Source organism: Argiope bruennichi, chromosome 6, assembly GCF_947563725.1.
Source record: "Argiope bruennichi chromosome 6, qqArgBrue1.1, whole genome shotgun sequence".
NCBI classification, from domain to species: Eukaryota; Metazoa; Arthropoda; class Arachnida; order Araneae; family Araneidae; genus Argiope; species Argiope bruennichi.
In genome coordinates this window covers 73,824,526-73,851,598 of record NC_079156.1, presented here as the reverse complement: position 1 = coordinate 73,851,598, position 27,073 = coordinate 73,824,526, and the positions used below count along the sequence as shown (strand labels likewise).

General features: G+C 28.0%; 1 protein-coding gene across 1 annotated transcript; it reads right to left on the bottom strand.

Moving 5' to 3' along the window:
• Positions 1-8,165: 8,165 nt before the first annotated feature.
• LOC129971399 (N-lysine methyltransferase KMT5A-like) lies at positions 8,166-26,968 on the bottom strand. Its single transcript, XM_056085135.1, has 7 exons — positions 26,737-26,968; positions 19,914-20,135; positions 18,926-19,052; positions 16,309-16,393; positions 15,615-15,674; positions 14,826-15,016; positions 8,166-13,701 (listed from the first exon to the last, which is right to left on the bottom strand). Exons 1-7 carry the CDS (start codon positions 26,744-26,746, stop codon positions 13,491-13,493), a joined length of 906 nt encoding a protein of 301 aa, XP_055941110.1. The 5' UTR covers positions 26,747-26,968; the 3' UTR covers positions 8,166-13,490.
• Positions 26,969-27,073: the final 105 nt, after the last annotated feature.

Here is a 27,073-nt window from a genome sequence, read left to right as displayed (position 1 = left end):
AAATCGTAGTATATACATCAAAGCTGAATGATTCTACTGTCTATATTTGAATTTAATATTTTCAGTTTCATCAAGAACATTTTTGTAATAGTTAAAATGTTATCATTTTTATTTTTCATATTAAAATTCACATTTTAGGTAAGATAACAAAAAAAAATATACGAAAATGTATTGCACAATGTATAAACGTATAAAAATAGCATGTGTTACACGTCGATCAAATTTTAAATTAAAAATTACTTTGTTATGAAAAAAATTTAGCACCATTAATTATGGCGAATCAGCTGCTCGCCAATGGCGGCTAAGTGCAAATGTATTTTTTTATTTTTTGGATACGAAGTACAGAGAAAGAATTGTAATCGTCAAAGAATCGAGATTTTGACGAATCGATACATTTCAGACCTCTGCGAGTTCCCAGAATGCATTTTTGACATTATATTTGTCTTTCTATCTATCTGTGAACTTAACTTAAAAACACCTTGAGCTAGATGAATGAAATTTGATACGTAGAACTATGATCAAATTTGTAGATTTCCGTTAAATTTTGAATAAAATCGATTTCCAGGAATTCTCTGTCTGTATCTCTAATCGAGTACAAGTGAGCGTGACAGCTCACGAAATGTAAAGAGCTAAGTAGATAAAATTTAGTACAAAGGTTTAGCATCTAAGATATAGACAAATTTTGAACTAAATTCGCCAAACGATTTGACTGTCTGTTGGCCTGTCATTTCGCTTGCTTATAAACGAAATAACTCATTAACATAATGACTCAAATCGATGAAATTCGGCATGCTATACTGCGACTAATTTTGGAATCAGTCGACCGGTAAAAAAGAGCCCAAAATGCGCACTCTCGCGATCGATTCAGTAAAAATACTGCATTCCTATAAGCAATCTATTCATCAACGTCACGCAAAGAATTCGTTCCTGACACGAAGTTCATACTTTTATGCGGACGAAGAAGGATAAGACCTTTATTGTTGAGTATGCTAGAAAGTTTTGGGAGATAACTCCCGTTGATTTAATTTTATTTTTTCAACATCTACATTATATAATTTTATTTACCGAATGTCCCAATTTGCATGTAAGCACTTTTGTATTTTATTCCATATGTTTTTCTGTATATTTTTGTATATTTTCCTTTCTTACTTTCTCATATATCGGGTATAAAGTATTGTAATTGTCAAAAAAATTCGAACTCGAGATTTTGATGAATATCTATGTTTTAGACAACCCCGAGTTCAAAAACACGTTTTTGAAAAATGTCTGTCTGAGACAAAAGATAATTCAAAAGCGCTTTGATCCAGACAGATGAAATTTGGTATACGGTCTTTACACCAAATTTGTAGATTTTTATCAAATTTTGAACAAAATCCATTCAGAGGAAGTTTGTCTGCCCGATAGCTCGAATTAAGTTAACACAATAATTACAAAACGAAAACGGCTAGATAGATAAAATTCGGTACAGAGACTTAAAATCTTTAGTATAGACATCTAACAAATTTTGAGCGAAATTCAGAAAAATATTGACTGTCTGTCGGTCTATACTTTCAGAAACATGTAAACGTGATAGCTCAAAAACAAAATGACTTAAAAATATTAAATTTAGTATGGGATTTTATGACTTTTACTGTAGTTTTCTGCCAAATTTCTGTTATAATCAATTGGTAGAACCATGTTTAAAGCACGAATTCATTTTTCGGATACTGTTAACTGCATGCCAGGGATTAATCGCCAAAATACTCGCCAAGGATCACATGACAGATTCAGTAAAAATGCTTAATACCTCCCAAAGGTTAATATTTTCGTAACTATTGTACGGCAGTGCCTTGCAAACGCGTTCACTGGGGAAAATATTTATTTGGGAGTATGCACAAAAGTTTTGGTTTGTAAGGTTTTTTTTTTTTTTTTTTTCGTATGTGTTTGTGGTTTTTTTTTACTTAAAATTTCTTCCGATCGTTGATACATTTTATTTACTTAGTCATGAGAAAACCCCGGGGGAGGCACCTCGAAATGAGGATGAGATGCTTCCGGCATGGTGGTTGGATCTCGCCATCCTGGAGGGTACACAAATAGGTGGGGGATCTGACTCCTCCCATCGATGACGGGACGTACTTCCTTCGGGGAGGGTTGTACCGTGGCCGGTGTGATGGCCCTTAGGACTCAACCACAATTCCCGCCAGTGTTGCTGTTGCGGCGGTCCGGTCATTTAGCCTTATGGTTTAAATCCGCGTGCCTTCGTGGCGGGTCGGAGAGTCAGTTGGTTGACTTATTTAGTCACGAGTCATCCTTACTGCCACACCATTCTTTTACCTAGAATCTCAATAGTAATAATAACTACTCGTTAAAATCTGAAGTCCAGTTTCCTTCCCCCCCCCCCTGCTTTTAGGTGGGGATTTTCCCCCCTCTTTGTATACTTTCAATACCTGAAAATAAAATATTTAATAATAAATTTTGCATATGCGAGAGCGCAGACAAATGCTATTAATTGTATTTAAAAGATCAAAACGAATGTTTCAGATCTAACTTAACAATATTCCTTAAATTTATTTTATTCTCAGTAAAGAATTTTGACAAAAGGCACTGCCACATACCTTTCACCGCAACAAATTGTTCATGAAATCACGAGCGTTTCTGGTTTGAACTGGACTATGAGCTATTGTTTTCTCTGCTCTAAACCATAAGCCACGAATCACACTGCATGTACCATAAATGCATGTTCATGCATCTGAAATCGTAACTTCTCCTTCTATTTAGATAATTTCACTTTTTATGTTGATAAATATCTAATGTTTTTATGTTGATAAATATAAAATTCCCTTAAATATAAAAATACATTCAAAGCAACAAAAAAAAAAAACTAAATTATTTTTATTTTTTAAGATAAAAAACAATTCAGATAATGTTTGTGGAAAATATTAGAAATAAAATGTAATTTTAGGCAGTTAATTTTGATTTCTTTCTTTCTTTATTATGTAGTAAATGTTCCCTTAATCTCTATCTCTCCTAATAAAGGTGTAAAATAGAATATTGCCATTGCAAGACAAACAGTTTGATCTATATCTACCATATTTGGCACAGATATGCGTAGCGGAATAATTTTTTAAAAATTTTAATAAAAAAAAATTTAATTAAGTGAAATTTTGGTGTTTTTCCACAATAAAACCAAAAAATATTGCTAAAATTTGTAATTTTTTGAAAGCTAAAGAATTGTTTTTGAATTATATCAATTTAGTAATCGTAGAAACATCCTGTTAAATTTCGTTAATTTTTCAAAAATATTTTTTTCATATTTTTCACCAATATTTTAATGAAATTCAAAATCGTTTTCATCGTTTCATCAAATATTTACTATCACGATTTTCTTCAGTTGTTGAAAAAAAAAATTTTTTTTGCATATTACTATTTATTTTATCGTTTGCATGGAAAATCAGAGAGTGTGATATCATTACAACAAAAAGGCAACAAGCAATTTGAAGTAGAATATCTAGAAGCTTATGTTTTTACACTTATATAACAGAGCTTGACTCTATTATTACACAATAAGTAGAGCTGGTGTAAGGCTATTAAAATATGATTGCTTACAATTTGAGGCTTAAAACAATTGTGAATGATTTTTTAGCTGAATTTGATTAGTTGAATTAAGCTATGTTAAAGTGAATCAGCTGCAAAATATGAAATAGATGCATTATTTTACGACAAAACCATTTATTAAATTTCATTTACCCAGCTCACTACAATTTTGTGAGAGTGTTCGTGTTATACGGATATACAGACAGGCCGAACTTTAACAAATTTAATAAAAAATTAGATAGCAATCTATAATGTTGGTATAAAAATAGCATGTTCAGATTAAATTTCTAGTTTATCGCGTTTCTGAATTCTCATCTTCATTTATTTATTAATAGACAGAACGACAAACAGGCAATCTGAAGAGATATTTGAACCAGATTTATACATTTAGTTGAAATACCACATACCAAATTTCACTTATCTAGGTCGTTGCGATTTTAAGTTATCGATTTCCGAAATTCTAGAAGGTACAGATCGACGAATGGCCAAACCCTTGACTGATTTGTAAAAAATTCTGAACATGTCTACAATTATGAAAATTATAGACCCTACATAAAATTCCATCCAAATATTTCTGTTCATTTTTTACTCTATTTAAAAAAAATTACAATTATCGAAAAATTCGAACTCCACATTTTAATGAATCGGTTCCATTGGAGTCAGACCGGGTGGCCCGGTGGTAAAGTGTCGGTCTCGGAATCCGAAGGTTTCAAGTTCGAGATAGAACATAAGGTCTATTCACCGAAGGACCGTCGTGTAAGCGGGTCTGGTGCACACGTTAAATCCATGGTTAGCCAAACGTCACCCCACACACTGGTATGGTGTGGAAGCTTGGGAAGGGGGTGCCAGCTCAGGTGTCGTTCTCGTCATCTGACTGCGGTTCAAAATTACGACGACCGTCCCAAAATAGCTGTAGTGTTGCATTAAAATGGGACATTAATATAGCTAAAGCAAACCAAATCCACACGAGCCCCAAAAAAAACATATTTTTGGAAATACGTCTGTATGCTTATCTGTTTCTGAATACAATAACTTAAAAATACTTTGAACTAGACGGATAAAATTTGATATACAGACTTAATACTAAATTTGTAGATTTCTATCAAATTTTGGGGGGGAAAATCCCAGAAAATTTGTCCGTCCGTTGTCTGACTATAAATGCATATGAAAACTATAAAACATAAAGTCTTAAATAAATAAAATTTGATATATAATTTTGGCATTTGAAATGTTAATACCCATCAAATTCGGAATTAATTCCACGAAAAGTCTGGTCTGACTATCTATTGCTCTTCTTTTTCGAATGCGTGGAAACGCATTAAATTAAAAATGAAAGGACTTGAATAAATAAAATTTGCATATGTTCTTGTTACTGCATTTGTAAGTCTATATCAAATCTTGTTTTTAATCGATCGAGAAAAAAAAGGCATCTAAAATCCATATATGATTTTCCTGTACTTGTGTATTAAAGGCGCGTCAGTGATTAACCATCAAATATTCGATTCTATGCAAAGATACAGATAGATATCAGATACAATCAGTAAGATAAGATAAGATACAGATACAATCAGGAAAATACACAGCATGATGAACAGAATGGTGAAATAAGGAAAGAAAAGTTGAACAGAAAAGTAACACGAATTCTATCTATCTATCGAAAATTAAAGTTCAAAAATATTTTACTGATGAAACTATCAAGACACATTTGAAAAAAAAATATTCAATTGAAATCTTTAGAAACCATAAGTCCCGGCGAACCAACTGGTCGCAAAAAGCAGTTAGTTCAAAATAAAAATAAGAGGGGTACTTACTCAAGGGTACATAATTCAAATTAAACGCAGATATAAAAATCGGTTTACAATGGTCCCCCCCCCCCGCCTTCCTTCTTATTTTAAATATTATCAAATAAAAAAATCGAATTTAATTACCCTTTCACGACGACACAGTACCATAAAAAAATATCTATGCTAATAATAAAAATGAATATACATGTGTGTGCGTATGTAGGCGGTTTACAAACCAGATAATTCAGCCTACAGCTACCAACTTGGCACATACCTGGAGGATAGGAGTGTTCATTTAGGAACGAAATTTTTTTTATTTGAATTTTTAATTAAAATTTTAATTATTTAAAAATCAAGCAGAATTCTGGTGTTCCTTTGCGATAACTTCCGACATAATTATCAATTTCATATACCATTACAAAATTTAAAAAATTGTCTTTTTGATGATGTCAATTTAAAAGTCGTGCAAATTTTCCTCGGTTTTAAAAAATTTTACTGAATATTTTTTTTTTAATTTCCAACAGATTACATTATTGTTCTGAAGTTTAAACCATTATCGTTTTGTCAAATATCAACTATTTTGTAATTATCAAAGTAATGGATGCACTTTAACGTAAATTTCTATTCCAACAAAATAAAAAAAGGACTTGTGCGTTAATCAAATGTAAGTGATTAATCGCCAAAGATCACACCCTTATACGCTCTTTCGAAATTAATTTTGTCAAAGGCATGAGGTTAATGCGCAAGTACCTAAAAAATGAATCAGTACATTTTTTTCACATGAGAGTCTAAATGTAAATGGCAGTTCAAATTCATTCTTAAATATTTTATAACTCTATCATACCACTGATTTAAATAATGTTCCATATATTTTCAAGATGGTGCAAAAATTAACATTTAAATTTTTAATTATTGCATGAAAACCTAGATATTTGCCATGGCAATAAGAGTAACATAATAAACTGTTAAAAACATAACAAAGTATATAAGAGAAATAACAATACTTATAGAATCTCCCATGGAAACAAAGTCATAATGCTTAAATGTTTCAGACGGATTTTTTTTATATTTCTTGTCAAAAGTGAAAGAAATGGAATTTTAACTAAGTATAATTTATCATATTTGCAAATGAGTTAAAATAAATGAAAAGATGACTCCAAAATGTAACAAATCCAAAAGAATTGAAAATTATATTGAAATTTCAATGATACCAATTAAAAGCGATAAGGAAACAATTGTTTTAAAATTCCAAAGGTACTTTTTAATAGTTTTTTTTTAAAATAGTCGTCTTCCAAAAAAAATAATTAATAAATGATTCCATGGGATTTTTGCTTTCTTATAAATTGGCACGTAATTCAGAGCACAATAATAAAATTTCAGTGTTTCTACAGTATTTCAAAAATATTTTGTAAACTTTTAACACTCCCAAAACAGAAGGAACAATAGTTCAAAAATAAGAATCTAAATATTGGGTGTATAAATATGGATAATTAAATTTTCATAGAAAATTTTTGTAATACTACTTGCCAGCAAAATAATAATAATAAATAAAATTGTATTTGAAAAATAAAATAGATAATAACCTTTAAAAATTAGAGTGTGACCTCTAGTTAATATTTATTTTTTAAGTTTTGAAAATTTGTCCATTGCAAATAAACAGCGATTGCAGGAAATTATGTTAAATTATTACGCTAAAAAGACAACTGTAACAAAATTACACTGGCTGTTACAGATTTGAGGTGAACATGCTCCATTGAATATAACTTACAAAGAGTGGTTTTGGCAAATTAAAACTGATTTCTGTATACTTGACAAAGAACATGATGCATATACCAAAAAGAAAAAATCATGATGCATATTTGGAATTATTACTTGATGAAATCATCATTTGTGAACAATAGAAGTAACAGTTGATCAAGCTGAACAAAGCATTAAAGCAGAAACGTCCAGAATATGATGAAATACATAAGAAGATTATTTCCCAACACATATAAGGTGTCCACGTTTTGCCAAACCAGGGAAAAAGAAAAAAAAAAAAAAAAAAAAAATTAGAATTACTTTGATGAGATGTTTTGGCCCACCAGCTTATTCACCAGGTGTTGCTCCGTCAGATTACTATTTGTTTCACTTTATGCAAAGTGCACTTTCTGGGAAGGTTCAGTTCCAATGTAGATATCAAAAACCAGCTTGATAACTGGATTTCATTTAAAGACTTTTTATCTTGCAGAATTCGCTTGTTACTCGAAAAATGACTAAATGTAGTTTCTAAGACAAAATATTTTGGGAAAAAAAAAAAAAAAAAAAAAACTTTAATTTTTACAACGAAATTTTTTCTTTTTTTAATTTAGAAAAAATCACTCATAGGAAGGCACTTCAAAGATGGGAAGCTCCAGAATGGCAGTTGGTTCTTGCCACCCTAGTGGGTACAAAAATGGAGTGGAACGGCTACCCCTACCAATGACGGGATGTGTCTTCTGTGGAAGAGGTTATACCATGGTCGATGACGGCTCTTAAAACTCAACCTTAATACTATCTTGGCAGTCCACTCATTCAGCTTTTTTCAAATGTCTTTCAGCAGATTGGAGTAATTATCAGATATAATTAACTTAAAAAATGTTGGACTTCATATTTATACATCTAACATACTATAAGAAATAAATCTGCTTGTGTTTTTAATAAAAGTCAAACACAGTCTAAAAAAAAGTATTTATTTTTGGCATCAAAACAATTATATGCTGCTAAATAGATCTAGTAAAAGCAAAGGATGCAACAATTTGCAATAGGAATCCATTTTCTAAAATTTCATACTCTAAAACATTAGGATTTTCATTTATTAAAAATTCTTAAAATTTGAACATAGCCTTGCAGAAATATTTTGCAGTATTTATAAACAAAAACAAAAAAATGTTAACATTTTTTTTTTGTCACAGATGAAAAAAACATTCAACAAGCATAAATTCATAATTAATTATATATTTCTATAAATAAAGAATAATGTAAATAGGTCTGGTCCAGCAAGTATAAAAGGTTGATACGATTCATTTAAAAACACTAAAAATGCCTATAAATGCACTTAACATATGCAAGGAACTGTACAATGTTTTAATTATCAGACACTTTGGTAAGGGATCTCAAAATAAGATGCATACTACTTTGTAAACAAGCAAGCTTAAACAGAAGAAAAGCAGCAAGACATTTTTAATAAAGCAAAATGAAAGACAAGTAAAAATTAAATAAATTCTTTCCAATGTAATAAAAATGGTTTTTGCTCTTATCTGACAGCTTCATAGTTAATTCTGTAATTGCACTCAAAATATTTGTATATTGATTTTTGTAAATTTTGGTGTTTGTCCCTCAAATGAAGATAATGTAACTACTCAATGCTCAGTCTATGTTAATTAATGATACTAATGTATGGACGGAAATGGAACTTTATCTACATGAGTATGTGAAATGGACGTTCTGAATACACTGATCAGTCTTCTGTGACCAGTTTAAAGATTCAGTACAAAATGTTTTAAATACAAATATGCTTTAGTTCTATGTTCTCCAAACTAAATAATGCGACCAATATTCAATTTATTTTATAAAATTTAATGACAATATATAACATGATAGTTAAGTTTGATTTATATTACAATGGTTTGTGTGCTTTTCATAGAAGAAGGGATTTAAAATTCTTTTTTCATTTCATATGAATTCCAAACATTCCAGAACCAATTTGAATTGTAAGTTTCCTTAGAAAATTCAATTAAGGTAACTTTCGAAAAGCTATCAAATTGAAACAAAATTCTAGTTAGTACTATTTTAATTTTCAGTTGTGTATAGTTCAGATTAAGTATTTTCAAATATGCATAAAAACTTAATCAGATTATTTATTTTGGATTTTTTTTTTTTATTACAAACCTTTTCAAAACAAATTTGAAAATATAAAAACAAATTCAGCAAATTTGCAACTCATATGCAGCACAAATAAATAAAATGAAATCATGCATACATTTTAAAGTTGATTCTACATATTCTAAACACAAATTGAAGAAAAATAATTTTTCAAAATTGCTATAAAATTATTGCTAGAAGTCTTGAGAAGAAAAGGCACATCTGTTAATTACTTTAAGGCATCCATACAAAATGGGTTTGGTAATATTAGAACATAAGCAAAAGAGATAGCAATACAGGGATGATTGTGATTCTATTCAAAACGCCAAAAAAAAATTGTGGAATAAAAATCTGACAGAATTGACAATTCAAAATAATAATTTGAAGAATGGATAATACATTGAGCTAAGAAAATAATAACTGTACTCTTGAATACAATTAATTATGTCACAATGATATTCCTGATGCATTAATTTATCTGGTCTTATAAGTAAATTTTAAATATTTTTCAATAAAATTTATATGGCCCAATCATAAATTAATGTTTTGATTCCTTCAGACAACATAAATTTACTTACTTCTGGGATTCAGTTTTGGATTATATTTTCAATTATTATAAATCTGTTCAAATGCACTTTAATAAACATCATGAGAAACTGTAATCTTATTCCTTTTCACTCATACTCTTTGCAATAAGAAGACACGATTTGCAAGCTGCTTAATAAAGGAACATTTAATGATGCAATTTCAATAATTGTCTTAATTTCATCATCATATTGTTACAAACAAGTATATGCATGTAATAAAATCAATTTATCCATATTTTAAAATTCATTTACTTTTATTTTAACTTCCATGTTCTTTGAGCCTTTCGTCTCCCCCATATCTCTCAAAATCTAACAGTCACTACTTTAACAGGTAGGTTTTTAACTTCTCTCCAATTAACTACTAACATAGCAATTCTTTATTTCCATTTTTCTGATAAGAGGAAATCCCTTCAGAGTTGATAAAAAAAAAAATTACACTGTCAGCTACTTTTTTATTGTTTAAACATTTCACCAGCAAAAATGTGTATAGCATACTCAAATGTTAAAGAACTGGATTAATCAAAAAGATCTTTAAGGTTTTTACAATATTCTGCACCAGTTAAAATAAGTCAAGCTTTAAATCAACTGATTTCTGCATGCAAAGATCGTTCTTTTAAATGTCAATTACAGCTCTTTACAATACAAGCACATAATAAAGTCACTTTATCCACCTTCATAAAATCAATTATCTTTAACTATTTGAAATCAAATTTTACTTTATCTCATACTTCTCAGGATCTAATTTTTGTAATTTTAACTATCCAGTGTGAAGTTAAGGCAGCAGGTTAAAATGTTTGATTCTGATAAAATTCTCACTTAAAGTTATATAAGTTCTGAAAGCATCCTCACACTCATTTCTTTTTACTTTGCTGTGATGCAAGATTGCTTCCTTGGTATAGCTTCACTAAGAATTTTAATATTCTGCCTAATTATGAAAGACATGAATAAAGATGTGGTTTGCAAGTTAAATCCTCTCCTACTCATTTATCAAAAATTTTATTACATGCATATATTTTTAAACAATTTTATAAGCAATTGTAAATACATATTTTAATTTATTAAACATACTATTTTTCTAATAACTAGAAATAAAATGATTTACTGATTTTTGTGTAAATAATGGCTTTTTATTTACCCTTTAACAGTTAAATTAGAATCTGAAGCTTGCAAATTAAACGATGTTAAAGAATTGCATGCACAAAGAAATAGTCTGTTGTATGCAAAGACTTTAAGTAAGATTTTTAACAATTCAAATCTTAACACTTAAAATTAATGCAGAGAACCAAATAAATAATTATTTTCAGAAAGCATTAAAATACCAATTCATGATTGAGTCAGAAATAAAAATAGTTGCTCAAAAAATAACAAATCGTATATGCATATTTCATCAAGAGGGTCTTGAGAGGAATTTTTGGAACGAAAAACTTCACATTTAGTTTTTACATACATACTGAGAACAAATACTTCACAGCTTACACAGCATTGTAGACTATTATTTTTCAACATTGTCATAAAAATTAAGCACAAACTAAATACCTCAATATAATATTAACTCCAAAATGGAAGAAAAATTCAGTTTCTAAACAATTTCTGAAACACAATCACCCCCGAGATCAGCAGCATCAACTGCTAATCACTTGGAACTTTGAAGTTCTAAGTATAATTTATAGCAGTATTTAATCTGCTAAAAGGCATAATTATTGGCAGTACTTGTGTAATAAAATAATACAACACATCTAGAGCAAATGCAGTATCAAAAGATCAATAATAGAAGTACATATAACATACAAAGGGTTAGACTTAACTGTTGAGGATAAGAAAATACTTCCAGCTGGGGAACATTCTAAATTATATAAAGAATTGTATTTTAAGTTTTAATAAATTGTTGAAAAAATTATAAAGTTTATATATATATACACACACACAATTTTCCAGTCTTATTAGCTATTTTTATTATTATATTTCTGATCTACTAATATTTTTTTTTTTTTTTTGAAGTTTCAATTTTCTTCAACCAAAGTTGACCAAGTTATGAATACAGTACACTCCCGATTATCTGCGGAATTGGGTGGTCGCGGATAATCCAAAATAAGCTAAAAATGGGTATAGCAAAAGAGAAAACAGTCATTCCAACTTTGAAAAATCGTTTTATCTACAATAAAACATAAAATAAACAGCAGGAAATGTTTAACTAACGCTTAATATTTTAGTATATCACTCAAAATTAACCTAAAATGCATTTTGTTAATGAAAACAGAAAAGTGCTTTGTACTTACGAGAGGTGTCAAGGATACACAGAAAAATTAATACATATGTACTATTTTAATATTGTAATGTATTATGTAATTACAAAAGCATAACTGTAAAACTGCACCTTTTTGAAGAAATCAGTCAAAAAAACTTTGTGCGGCAGGAGCGGATAATCGGGAGTCTACTGCATTATTTTAAACCAATCTACAACTGCCTTCAACAATCACTACCCAGTGATTGGTGATCTTAAATCTTAATGAGTGATCTTCCTCAAAACATAAGTTAAAATGGCCTAAGATCATGATAATATTCCAATCAATTTAAGACAAAGCAAGTGGCACAATGGCAAGATCTCAGCTTTAAGGCTGGAAGGTTTCAAGTTTGAAACCTGATTCATTATGAAGGCAACTTTGCTGTGCGATAAATCCATCAGGATCAAACATCTTCCTACTAGTGTGGTATGGTGGAGATGAGGTGCAAATTCAGGTATTGCCCTCATTGGCTGAATATGATTTAAAATTATAAGGTCTATACTAAACTCGCTCTGTTGCTTCAAAATAGGATGTTAAAACAATTTAATTAATAAAGACAGAGAACAGTGGAACTTCTTTTTATTTTAAAGTGTTAGAATCATAAATATTTGAAGTATGAATAACAGGACAGGAAGATAATATAAACATTTAAACTTTTTAATTTTTTTCAGTGGTTTATTTATGGATTCAAACTGTTTAAAATATATTTTTTATGTATCATTTAAAGTATTTTATGAACTGGGATTACATATCTATCTTAAATAATTTAGAAACTAGCTTTTGGATCATAAACAGAGTGGATTATAGAATATATATTGCATATCCACATGAAAGATTAGGTTCAAGCTATTTTAAAATGACACCCATTATTAATCATTCTAATTTCAAAACACGAAGAAAATTTCTTTTATGAATACTAAATTTTTTCCATAAATAAAACTCTTTCTTTATTAAATCTTATATCATAAACAACGTATCAATCTTCATTTATGGTCCCAAGATAATGAAGAAATCATATTAAACAAAATGACAAAATGTATTTAAAATGTGTTTTGTAAATTTATTTCTTCAGATGCAAATCCAAATTAAAAATACACAATAAAAAAACACAGAAAGACTAGCAAAGGAGACTTAAGCACATTCTATTTGATTTGTTTAAGACACATACTAAGTCAGTTTGCTTAGCTGAATGGATAATCACAAATACAAAGCTACAGTACACATAAAAAGTGAAAGTTATCCTTAATTTTAGTATTAAAATTGAAAGTGAAAGTTTTAAACAAATGGTTTATAAAAATGAGTGAGTCTATTTACATGACATCCAGAAAAAAAAACCTGGAGTGTATAAAACGAATCTTTGGCCTTAAAACTGTTAAAACAGAAGCCTATAAGGCTAGCCAAGGATGTGATTTCAAAGACTGCTTGCTTCTGTCTCCATAATCATAACAGAGTTCTTCACCTGGTTCTATATCTCTGCAGGCAAAAAAAGCAAGATGAGGATTCTCTTTCAAATAAATTGACTGTGTTTTTAAATTTCCTTTTTTGCTGTGATTAATAAGACGTCCTAGTCGACCAGATTCTTTAGTTGCATCTATGCTATATAATGAAGAGAGAATCAATTAATATGTTATACAATTCACACATTGGAAACAATTCAAATTGTTAACTGATACATCTAGACATTGTACTAGTCAAAGCATTAAGAAATGTCAATAAAATGGGTGGATTTAATAATTCCAAAGAGCTCCTAATAGCATGAAATAAATAAAAAATAAACATTTATGCAATGGAGCAAAATATAGATTTAATTCAAAGCATAGATTTCTCATAATTTTTTGTTAAGGAAATCTCTTTATTCTTTATCTTCTTTCTATAGAGTATTGTCAACTTCCTTAATGTTATTTATCTGGATTTTGACAATGTCGTCGGAACAAATTAATGTTCACATTAATGAAAAAGAAATGTACATTGTGGAATTATACAAAATTGTTTTTATAAAAAGTCTTCTTCATGATTTACATTATGCTCCAAATTAAGAATACACATTATTATAACAGGATAATTTAATAATATAATAGCCTTTCTCATTTGCAGAATTACATAAATTATCTGTTTAAATGACAAGTGTCATGTACAATTCAGTGCAATCATGTACTTCTGTTTCAGAATGTAGTGGATGCAATATTTTAAAATTAAATCATATTTTTTGAATTGTTCAATTTACATTGATTATTAAAAGCAACAAAAAAAAAACAGAAAAACAGACATAAAGAGATATTTTAATTAAATAATGGTTTAAAAATTGATATAATTATTGCTATAAAAACTTTCAATCAATTAAAATTAAAAACCAATCCCTGAATAACTAATTTTAATGATCAATAATTTATCAAATCAGCTTTTCTTTGCAATTTTGTGACAACTAAAGATAAAATTTAGTTTTTAACTAACCAAAAAATTAATTATCTAATCTCAAAATACCTATTTTATAATAGAAATAATTTTAAAAGCTATATGCAGCTTTTTAAAAGTATACAAAAAATATAAACTGATATCTTGATAAATTTTATTAATTATGTACTTAAAATTTATTATACAAACTAGCACATAAAAATTCTTCCTAAGAAACATCAGAGTTATTTTAAATTAAAGCAATTTAAATAAGATTTGAGATTAGTGACACAAAAATACAACAGAAAAATGTTAAATATAAAACATACCAGTATCTTTTGTCTAATGATTTAAAATAATACATGTAGCAGCCAGTGTTTTCTTTTGTAGCATAAACTGATTCTCTCCGTAATGCTTCTTCATAACCAATCAATTCTCCGTAATATTCAAGAACAAAATCGCCTCGTTTTAGAGCTTTGCAAGTTACAACACCTCTTCCTTTATCAGGAAATTCTTTTACCTATCCAAAAAGAAAATGTTTTAAAGACAAGACAAAATAAATAACTTTGCAAGCAAAACTTTGAAAATATAAGCTTTTTAATTAAATTAGAAAGTAACAAAAAAGTGCTAATGGACTAATAAAAGAGAAATATTACATAAAAGGTCTTTTTATAATATCTTCTTCATATTAGAAAGACATGCCATTAAAAAAATGTCAATTTTTTTTTTACATATTTCAAAATGAAATGAATAAAAAAAGATGATATAGTTAACTCTAGATTAATTCCATAATTTTTAAACAGATATTTGGCAGACAAAATAAAATTTTAAAAATTACAAAGTTTTATAATTACACACTGTATACCTAATCAAGAACACAGATATAGAAGATTTTTTAAAAAATTTATGGAAAAAAAACTCATCAAATTTGAATCATAATAAAATCTGAACTATGGAAATCAGACTACAAAACAGAATTCTTTCAGTTTTTTTAACTCCATACTTGTATAAACAGAATGACCTACAACAAGGTTTATTATTTCATATTTAATGAATACTATATTTACAGTTATGAAATTTTAAAAAAGTATACATAAAAGAAAGAATAATAAACGTACTTCAAATCCTTCTTCTTTTCCCGACAGAATAGCATCTTCTATTTCTTTATGCTTCTCTTTCTAAAAGAGTTCTCAAATGAGTATTCTTTATAATAATATTTCTATTTTATATTATATCAAGTATATTAAATATAAATTCATATCTTAAGTAACTAATAAATATTTTTTGAAGACAAGATATACTAATCATAAAAATATATAATCATATTTAAAAAAAAAGTTTTATGGCCATTTTTAATGCAATATTCATAGTTATCCAAACATTTATTTCATTTAAAACAGAAAACATACACTATACTTTTATAAACAGTACCGAATACACAATATTGAAATAAGAAACAATAAATTTATAACAATATATTTTAATATTTAAATTAACTAACTTAGTGGAACTTCATGTACTCAAAAACATGAAGAAAAGATATTAGATTCTAAAACATATTTTGAAACAAGATTTGCAGATTATGGAAGTTTGAAATTAAATCAAGCAAAAATAGGATGAAATATATGTAATTAAAAGTAATCAATATACAAGGCAATTTGAAAGTATAGTAAAATCCAGTGCCTAAGATTCATACATGCTAATACAAGATGCCATGCCTGAACCGTATAAATATTAATAGGTCAAGTATGGAAATATGATCTGTAATTTAGCAATGTACAATCAAGTAAAACAAGGTTTCAAATCACTTACTAAAACCTTTGGCAAAGGTTTTCGACAGCTTCGCCGAACTGGAAAAAAATCAGTCAGCTGACTATTACGAATCTGTTGTGGTTTCCTTAAAATAAAAGAACATAAAGCTATTTAATACCATTGAAAAAAAAAAAGAAAATCTCAAGCAATTATATGATTATTTCACAATGCATTCTATTGACATAAACAAAAGTTACATTTAAAATACATGATTTGCATCGACAAAAAATTACAGAATGATAACATATTAGTTTCTTAAGAATATTTTGTGATTACTCTTGATATTACATATATATGCTTCACAATATAAAGTGAAAAATATTAAAAATTCTTCAGAAAATTTTATAATTTTTCAAATTTATCAGTAATCATTTCTGCCAAGATACAAATATTTGCAACGCCTACTGCCAATAAATATTTTTTTTAAAAAAGTATAAAATAAAAATTCACAATATGAGATATCTGATATTAATCCAACTCTAACCCTTTGCGCTCCAAAAAGTAATTTGATGCATAATATCTTAAGTAACTAATAAGTATTCACCTAATATAGATTTGTTTATCGTTTTGAAAAATAAATATATATAATTATTTTAAGTGGAATTCTTCCAAAAAAATTAATTTGCAGCTTTTTACCACCCTGTAGGTATTACTGACAATCAAAATTTTAAATAAATACATAAAACCTCAAAATGATGCCTGTCTTGAATGGTGCCTGAAAGGAGCCATAGGAATGCAAAGGATTAAAAATACTATTCCTAAAGCTTTCAGAAATTTAAATATATACATATGATACTTTAGATAAATTATGCAAAACATTTAGTATAAAATATTTTTAGAAAATTTTACCACCATATTTATGGATCAAATTTTTATAATTAGATTTAATAATAGAAACAAAAATAACATCTTTTTAGTCATTTTTAATAGTAATTCAAGTAAATGGTCTGTTTCTTACAAGAAATTTCATCAAAATCTATAAGAAAAAAAAATCTAGTATGAATGAATTTAATCTAGTAAATCTAAACATGAATGAATTTATTAATGAATATAAGATAAGTTCAAAAGATCAGATATTCTAACATATCTATAATGAAAAAGGCGAGTAAAATCTGTAATGCAGAGAAGAGGTTAAAATATCCCCATCTGTTTGGTCCCTATCATTATCAAATGTGCAAATTTCAACTTCTATTTTAGCAACAAACAAATCAGCCAGATTATTTTTTAAATATGTTATTTATAATATATTTATGTGATTTATCTATATGCAAATAATGTTCAGCTTGAATAATAACTAGCTATGGGATCATAAATGTCTCATTCTATTTACAATTTGTATTACATTACATTTATGCAGATTTCATGTATCCTCATTTTACAAACAAGTCAGTTAAAGACAATTACTAACCATTTCTTCCTTTTTTTTTTTTAATTTGCATTTAACATTACATTTGTTCTTCTGTTAATGGGAACTATTTGTTTCATTACAATTTTAGGGATTAGTTCTGATTTGAATTTTATAGATATTATGCATAGAAAACATCCTCTACAAGTTTGCAAAAGAGAGACAAAAGGCAGGGTAACATTAAATGACACTTAATCAGATCTGAAAAAATTAATAATAGGCTAACAGCTCTAAACATGTATAGTTATTTAACTAGAATTTCTTTAAAAAGAAAACTGAAATTATTTTAAAATAATATGAAATTTACTTGATAGAAACTTAAAATTATATTAATTTTCTTTGATATACAAGCAGTAATCTCTTATTGGCATTAATGCCAATTGCCAAAGTAAGATGTAGAAATTCAATACAAAATGGAACAATAATGGTAAAGGTAATACCATAAAAGATGCTAATGTACCTATAATCAGATTTATATGCAATCTTTCATACGACCAGACTGTGCAAAACAGAAAGTATTGGGCCCTAAACAGTGAAACTAGACTGAGAAACAAGAAAAAATATTTTATATCAATATATAATTATAAAAAAAAAATCATATTTTAACTATACTTTGTAAATCTCTTAATACTTTTTGTAAATAGTTTTTCAGTTTTGACAAGTCTTCAATCAATTTATATAATAATCAAATGTTTAAAGAAATTTTTTGAAAATATTTTTATTGTAAATATGATTTTGATGCTAAGTTTGGCAAATATAAAAATAAAATAAAAATGTGTATAATCTACATCTTTAAAATAAGCATTTTAAACAAATTTTAATAAATATGTAGAACCAATGTAAGCAGGATCAAAAAGCAGATTTCTTTCAAGATTTCATAATTATTATTTTTCAAAAATAAAGATATAGATATAATATTTCAGGTAATCTGATTATTTTAAATTTAATGTGTGTGTGTATGTGTGTAAAATGCTTCCAAACTATTTCAAAAGGATTTCTTTGACAAAAAGATTAATATTTAAGTAAATATCCATATCAAATAATATTTTATTGTAATCTTGCTAGTTTTTGATGTATTTTTTTATAATACTTAAAATATGGATGAAGAAATTCAAAATAAAATAAGAAATTAATAATGGAACATTTTTTTTCCCTAAAAGAAAACAAACACAAATTCAAAGAACTAAAAAAAAACTATTGAACAAGGCATACTTATTTTTCTTTTTCTTTGATACATCAGTTCTGTCTTTATTTGTTGAATCGGACATCTTTGGAATTTTTCCTTCAGGCACAATGGTTTCATTTTCACAGGCTTTTACAAAATTTGAATTTTTGTCATCTATTTAAAATAACAACTACTTAACAAAAAACACACTTGATTTTAAAACTTAAAAACATAAATAATTATTACAATGCTTTTCATGTCCAAAACGTAATTTTTTCTCAAAATGGCTATTTATTACCTTGACAAGCAAACATTAATTTGCTGTTGGTATTAAAGGAGATGGCAAAAGACAGAGAAAATTAACACAATCTATTCAATAAATACCATCTCAGCAACTATTTAATCATACATCCTATAGTTAAAATTCATTAAAGAGAATCTAGTCTTATTCTACCAAATCTAAATTTATGTTGAAAGAGCTCAACTCTTTTTTACCAATATAATTATTCAAAATAATTGATTTAAGAAGATTAATACAAATGGTGAAATTATTAGAATTGCAAAACTAAGTAATTGTGTTTAAACATAGCATGCTTATTATATATTGTCATAAGTTTTTTAATCCTCCTTCTAAAAATCAAATATTTAAATAAAAATTGTTCCCCAGAAGTAAAAAGAAAATATTTTGGAGAAAATTATTAAATTTGTGTTCTAATGTAATTAAAAAAGAAAAAAATAGAATATTAAACAAACAATGATTCTTGCCAATTTAATATGAGATAAATCAATTTTTAAAAAACTACAAATCTAATTCAATGTAAGTTTTTAAGGACAACAAAAGTCAAAACGAATTTTTAAAATGCATTTTGCAACTCTGTTTGCTTCCTGAATAGGTGATATAATGGTAAATGGAATATTTAACAATACAATTATTTACTCTTTAAAAACAAAATAGCTTCCCCTTTTTGAAAATTATATAAACAAAATGTAACATGCATGACTTTCTCAATATATATTATAGAGTTATTTATATACCTTTAAGGCCTTTAGGAGTATCTGTACCTAAAGTCGTAGAACAAGGTAAGGCTGCATCATCTGGAGATGGAAGAGATCCTTCAGGAAGACGCAGGATATCTGTTGATGAATCATCATCTTCTTGCTGGATGAAATACTTTTTAATATCCATTTGCAAACATTTCTCTTGACCTTTGCATGATTCACTAAGTGCCTTTGTTCGGCAATTCTTCCTTCTTCCAGCTATATAATAAAAATATTTATTGTTTTTATAAACTAGGTTTTTATGGAGATTAGATTTTAATACTTATATTTAGTTAATCTTCTATTATCTTCTCTCAGTACAGAGAAGTTAGAAAATTGTATGCAAGTATGATAGTTCATGATTCTATTAGTACATATTAAGTGATCTGTCTGAAATATTGGAGCTATAACTGAAGATGGAAGATATCTCACAAGGATATACGTTTTAAGAAAGGAATAATGAGGTCTATTTGCAGTTTCACGGTAATTCAATCTATCTGTATGTCCTCAGAATCAGCTGCAGTTTCTTTATGCTAGAACTTAGCATATCTTAAAAGTGCAACAAAAATGATTTTAAATCTTTCTAACTGATTTTGATATTATCTACATTTAGCTTTATTGATTTATATTATCTTATCTATATCAAACATATACTTTCTTCAAACAATGTTTGAATTTCAATAATTTAAATATCTCTTACAAAAGAGATAGCACAATCAAAATGACTTTATTATAATATTTTTCAATAATCCAATAAAAATTTTCCAAACCATCTTATTTCATATTTATCAAGTACTTTTAAGAATTTAAAAATATTTGAATGAATTTTAAATATAACCTTAAAAATATACTAGGAATTTTTTTAAAGCTGGAAATGAATTTTGAACCAGATCTTTTAGCATATATAGTTAAATAGATTATATTTTTTTAGAATTGCCAACTCTAATTAAATGAGTCTAATTTACTGTTTAAGAAAATTTAAAAGATTTTGAAATATCTAAATAATAATAATATTAGAAACTTTAAATGATAAATATACAGGAAGGGTATTTAAAGAATTGAACATTGATTAATAATTAATTAGACCTGGAATAGAAACATCACAGTTTCAATCCTTTACTATGCATAGAGTCAATTTGACTTTTGCACTAAAATTGGTTGATTAGAAAACATTTGCTTAACTTATGAATATGGAAATAAAACATTTTTTTTCATTAATAAAGATAATTATATATTTTTAGAATCATATTGCTTATTTACTAATATATCATTTGCAAGCCATAATATAAGGGAAAAACATTTTTAATAAATTGTCAAACATGATAGATCGCTATGTCTATTTAATTTTTGCATTATTTGAACAAATTAACAAATTTTAAAAAAAAAATCTGATAACATTTTTGAGGATGCTGAATATTTTAATGCTATTCAATTTGACTTGTATAATTAATCAATATGATTCATCAAGGTAGGAAAAATTATCCCCTTAACTGGAAATGTCGAATATTTTAATGCTATTCAATTTGACTTGTATAATGAATCAATATGATTTATCAAGGTAGGAAAAATTATCACCTTAACCAAAAATGTCAATATAGACAGGAATGAATCCACAAAATCTATGAATAGCACAGCTAGGAAGAAGTTGCTTAATATCAATTCTTGTGGAATCTAAGTGTATATTACCAGGACTGTCAGATTTTTAATTCAAGGTTAATCAAATTTTCATTCTATTTCTTTCTTAAAATATTCTTCAAAATATGCAAAAAATAAATAAGCAGATATCATTTTATTTTATACAGATATCATTTTATTATATAAGCAGATATTTTTTTATTTTATGCAAAAAAACCCGGACCAACAAATTTTAATATAACTTGATTAAAAATAAATTAACAAAATATAGCAAATAATAATAAGAAAAGACTTTTACTGATAAAAAATTTAATTGGTTTCAAAGTGACCGGCTTTTGCAGTGTGCAGAGACAAACATAGTGAAATTTTCAGCAATGGGCCGCAAGTCTTCTTCCTTTGATCTATCCCATTCCAGCAGAAGCCATTGCTTTAGAGAGATTAAACTTTTATGTCGCTTAGTGCAAGCCCTAGACTCCAAAATGGACCGTATACTTTAATCACAGGATTGAGATTCGGCGAGTATTGTGCCCATTCTCCAGATGATATCACGTCCAGAAAATGTTCCTTCCACCACTCTTCTCTTTTTAGCCTTGTGAGCTGATGCAGAGTCTTGTTGAAACTATTACCTTATACTGCAGAAGTGCGTTTTGGCCCACGGAAATATAACAGCTTCTAGAATGTCCCATTGGTATACTTTTTGAATTATTTTAGCTCCCTCATCCACAAAAAAGATGTTTTGCAGCTTTCGCAAATTCCGCTTCAAACCATGACCGACTTTGGATTTTTGCGTTGTTCTCCAATTGCTGAAGTGCTTTGTGCGTCTACAGACCAGATCCTATAATTCTAGGAGTTACGAACTTTTGGAAGGTAAAGGGCTTCTCATTAGTGAAAAGGAATATCTCTCAATGCTGACATGCGACCCATTTCAAAAGTTTTTGGCGTCTTTGGAGCCGCATGAGTATGTTTTCTTCAGTGAGAAGCTGTACTTTCTGGACCTTGTAGGGCTTTGGTCCAAGCTTTGATTTTGTCATTCGTTGCACTGATCAGTCCCTTATTTACAGTTCACTAGCAATCTTTCTGATGCAAACTTTCAAATTTCATTGAACTCACTTTTTAATAACCTTACTGTGTCTCAAAGAGTTCACCATGTTTTAGTTCACTTTCTGGACTTTGACCATTATTGCTAAGCTCTTTGAAACGATAGATTGCATCAGACATTGTTTGCTGAGGAACATTAAGCAAACGAACGACTTCATACAGTTCGTTTTCCAACTCTAAAATAGCATATCTTTGCTTGACATTATAAAAAGGCCAAAAATCAGTACATAAACCAAAAGATACATTTTAAAATATGTTATAATTGAAGTGGTAGACAAAAAGAAATGAACAAAAATTAAAAAGAAATTTAATTAACTTCTATTCTATGACGTAATAACTTTTGTGCCACACCCTGGATAAACTAATTTATTTCACAATAACATGAAATAAATTAGATATATTTAAGCAACCATTACGTCTAATTTTTGTATCAAAATATTACCACTCATATATGATAAAAAATATATCACATTGTCAATTATAATTTACACTGTTAAGACATTACATCGCTTTAGACTTTATTATGTTGATAACACTACCTTTATGCAACTCATTATTACTTTTAATAAAAATAATTTGATATACATTTAAGAAAACATTTTCTATCAAAGGAAATAATTTTTTTTTTGTATGTTTCTGAAACTTAAATAAAATATTGTTACATTTTGCCATTTCCATTGTTTTCAAAATTAATAATAGAAACAAGCAAAGTAAAAGTTATTATAAGAAATGTTTTCACAATTTATACAGCTGCATGAAATCATTTATTCTAATGTGATAGAAGTTCAGTAGGCAAATGACACTAAAGGAATTTTTACAAATATTAGTAAGAAATAAATTTGTGAAAAACTGAATTAAAAAATCCTTTAAATACATTTGCTAATTTTTTTCTCAAAACTAACAGTGTTAATAACATTAAAATGTTATTAAAGTGCCCTTAAATAAATATATACGTTCAGAGACACATATACAGGGGTGTTTGTGGGACCCCAAAAAATCCCCTGAAACTTTTACGGACTTACTACCGACATTTTGGAGTTTCGAGAAGGGGGGGGGGAGAAATGAAAAATTACAATTATGAAGTATTGAATGACCTAATTATAAAAGTTCAATGAATTACTTTTTTTGCAAAATTAAGACCTTTGAACCCAAGTCATGTGATCGCACATCTGGTCGAACGAAGTCTCTCCCTTTTTTTTCTGCCGCGCCTACTTGCCGAAAAGAATCCAAAAGAGAATGTCCGAGAACCGGGGGAATGAGTCATAACTCGCAATAAGGAAGGAACAAAAAAGAAGTTTTTTCCCCCTTTTCACGCATTATCACTGCCTTTGGAGAAAGAAAGGAAAAGTTTTCACCATACACACTGACCTTGCGTTTTCTGCTTTCAAAGCAAACAAAATTATCCAGATCAAAATAAATAATTCATTATTATTCCTACTTCCTTTTGAACGACGATACCCGGAATTCCGGGGTTTCCCCGGAGCACAAACACCCCTGGTGATATCAATATCACTCTGGTATAACCTTATTTCATCTTCTACTTTTGACTTTTCATTATCACTAAAAATATGGGACATAAAAGAAAATTTTTCAAAAGCTAATTTTGTACTAGTTTTACCTCTTAGCTCTGGATCTAATGCTGTAAAACTAATTAGATATGAATTTTTAAGGGGTAATTTCTGTTTCATATGCTGTGCTGTATTAGTATAAGCTTTTATCAGAGAAATTTGGAATTCTTTTGCTATTGGATGATTTTTTGATAATTTCTTCAGGAGAGTGGAAGTTTCTGCACCAGTAAATATTACTTTGCTAGGTAGATGGAATTCTGGATTTGTGACATCAACCTTTAATAAATCATTATAAGATGTGCACTCTATATTTTCTGGCTTCATAAAAAAAGAGAAAAATTTTGCCATCAATTTATAAATACTGGAATGTATTAAATGAAGCATTGGTCTTTTTGTTTCAAATAATTTAATATATGTGTTGAACTATGGTAATACTGCTGAATATAATGCCATATGCAATAAAGTTTTGTTTTGCATAACAATAACCCATTTAGTATTCTTTTTTTCCGAGCTAAAGCATCCTTTGTGAGTTGTTGGGAATGCTAGCAAGAATACACCCCTTCAACAATTTTTTTCTGAGCAGCAGAAATATTTCTTTTATTGTATACAGTTTCAACATAAGAAAAATAATCCCTTTTATCAGTTTTATCCAAGTAGAGAAAATAAAATGCAATAAGAGCATCCCACAGATCTTTGATTCTTTCTAAAACACATAAAATGTACATCCACCTATGGTCAAATGTACATCCACCTATGGTCCACCTATTTTCAAAAACTAATATTGTACTGGTTTTACCTCTTAGCTCTGGATCTAATGCTGTAAAACTAATTAGATATGAATTTTTAAGGGGTAATTTCTGTTTCATATGCTGAAATTTCACAGTGAAATTCTCTTGCGTACATAAATTAAAAAAATATTTCAATAAGCGAAACGAAAAATGTACACGTGCATCAATAAATTAAACGAAAATTTTACACAACGGAGAAAAAAAAGTTGCGAAGCGATCAATGACAAATAGCTAATACGGCCAAAAATCCCCCTTCTCTACTTATTGGTGCCACGCCAGGAGAGATAAGACCTTTGAACCCAGAGTCACGTTATCGCACATCTGGTCGAACAAAGTCTCTCCCTTTTTTTTCTGCCGCGCCTACTTGCCGAAAAGAATCCAGAAGAGAATGTCCGAGAACCGGGGGAATGAGTCATAACTCGCAATAAGGAAAGAACAAAAAAGAAGTTTTTCCCCCCTTTTCACGCATTATCATTGCCTTTGGAGAAAGAAAGGAAAAGTTTTCACCACACACACTGACCTTTCGTTTTCTGCTTTCAAAGCAAACAAAATTACCCAGATCAAAATAAATAATTCATTATTATTCCTACTTCCTTTTGAACGACGATCCCCGGAATTTCCGGGTATCAAAGTTCAAAATCCCCGGAATTCCGGGGTTTCCCCGGAGCACAAACACCCCTGCATATATATAATATAATTTTTTTTAGTATCTGTTAACACATTGGAACAAAGAAAAAGAATTTTTTCCTTAGATGATATAACAGAGATTCCTTTAGGGATTTTTTTTTTTTTTTTGACAAACAGCAATTTAAGAAAAAGAACGTTAGGTATCTTTGAAAGAAATGCGAATTTTATCTCTTCACTCAAAACATGAGCAACTGTGAAAAATAATTAAATAAAAAAAAAAAGTGGGATTTCAAACAAGAAATAAGAAAACATTTTAGAATAAATTGACTTGCAAATATATCATATAAAAAATTAATTAGAATTTAAATTAGGAAATTAATTAGAATTTAAATTAAATTAAGAAATATAATTACATACATATATATACTGAATAATTATTGGATCACGATTCTCCAACTAATTGATCTCTAAAAATCAATTTTCCTGGATATGATGGTGGCTCACATAAAAGTTTTATAATATATTATTATTGAAATCAGAAAAATTTCAAAATTCAATATAATATTTTTCTTAATTATCAACTTGATAACAAATATATAAAAAAAAAACCCTAAATTTTCGACAGCATAATATGAGTTATAAAAATATATAGGTGATATTATCATAATTAATCACATAACAAATATTTCTAAATTATAATTTTTCATATTCTTGTGAAATATAAAACAAGAAAATTATAAATCACAACAAAGAGACAAAACAGCTTACGCGGCCATTGCTTATTTTTTCGATGCCTTTAATCAAAAACATTTAATAATATAATATACAAGTAAAACTACGGGAATTTTTTTTAATCAATACTCTTTTTCAGTTCATTTACAATCCGTATACAATAGCGAAGAGATTCCACTTATAATGAAATTAAATGCGGTATAAAAGGTAACGGATATCTGAGAAAAGTCAAACAGGACATAAAAATTAATAAGATTTTAAATATAATCCAACTAAAAAAATGTGGTATATATTTTTATTTTTAAGCATTTTTATCATGAACATAAAATGGAAAATTATAAATTAAAGAAGTTGGTTATTATCAAATCTTACCTTTGGACATTCCGGTGAGATCTGTCTATTTATTACGAAAAAATGAGTTATTAAGCACAATTTATGCTCTTTCTTAAAGGTATTTTCCTGCCTTTTAATTATATAATTATAGCTTCCACTCAATTGAACTTTATATTTTTACATTTGGCCAAAATTATTAGTTGAAAAAGCTCCTAATTTTCAAAAAATAGAAAGAAAAATACAAACATAACAACGCGCTCTGAAAATTTATGTTGCCATCTGAACTAAGAAATATTTGAAACGGAGGTTGTTGTTTTGAATTTGATTGGAGGGTAGAATAATAACAAAAGGAGCATAATAATCGCACAAGAACAAT

Coding starts and splice junctions, on each gene's coding strand:
- LOC129971399 (XM_056085135.1), bottom strand. Junction 15,675..16,308: donor AACCTTTGCCAAAGGTTTTA/GTAAGTGATTTG, acceptor GAACTCTTTTAG/AAAGAGAAGCATAAAGAAAT. Junction 13,702..14,825: donor TCATTAGACAAAAGATACTG/GTATGTTTTATA, acceptor TTCATTATATAG/CATAGATGCAACTAAAGAAT.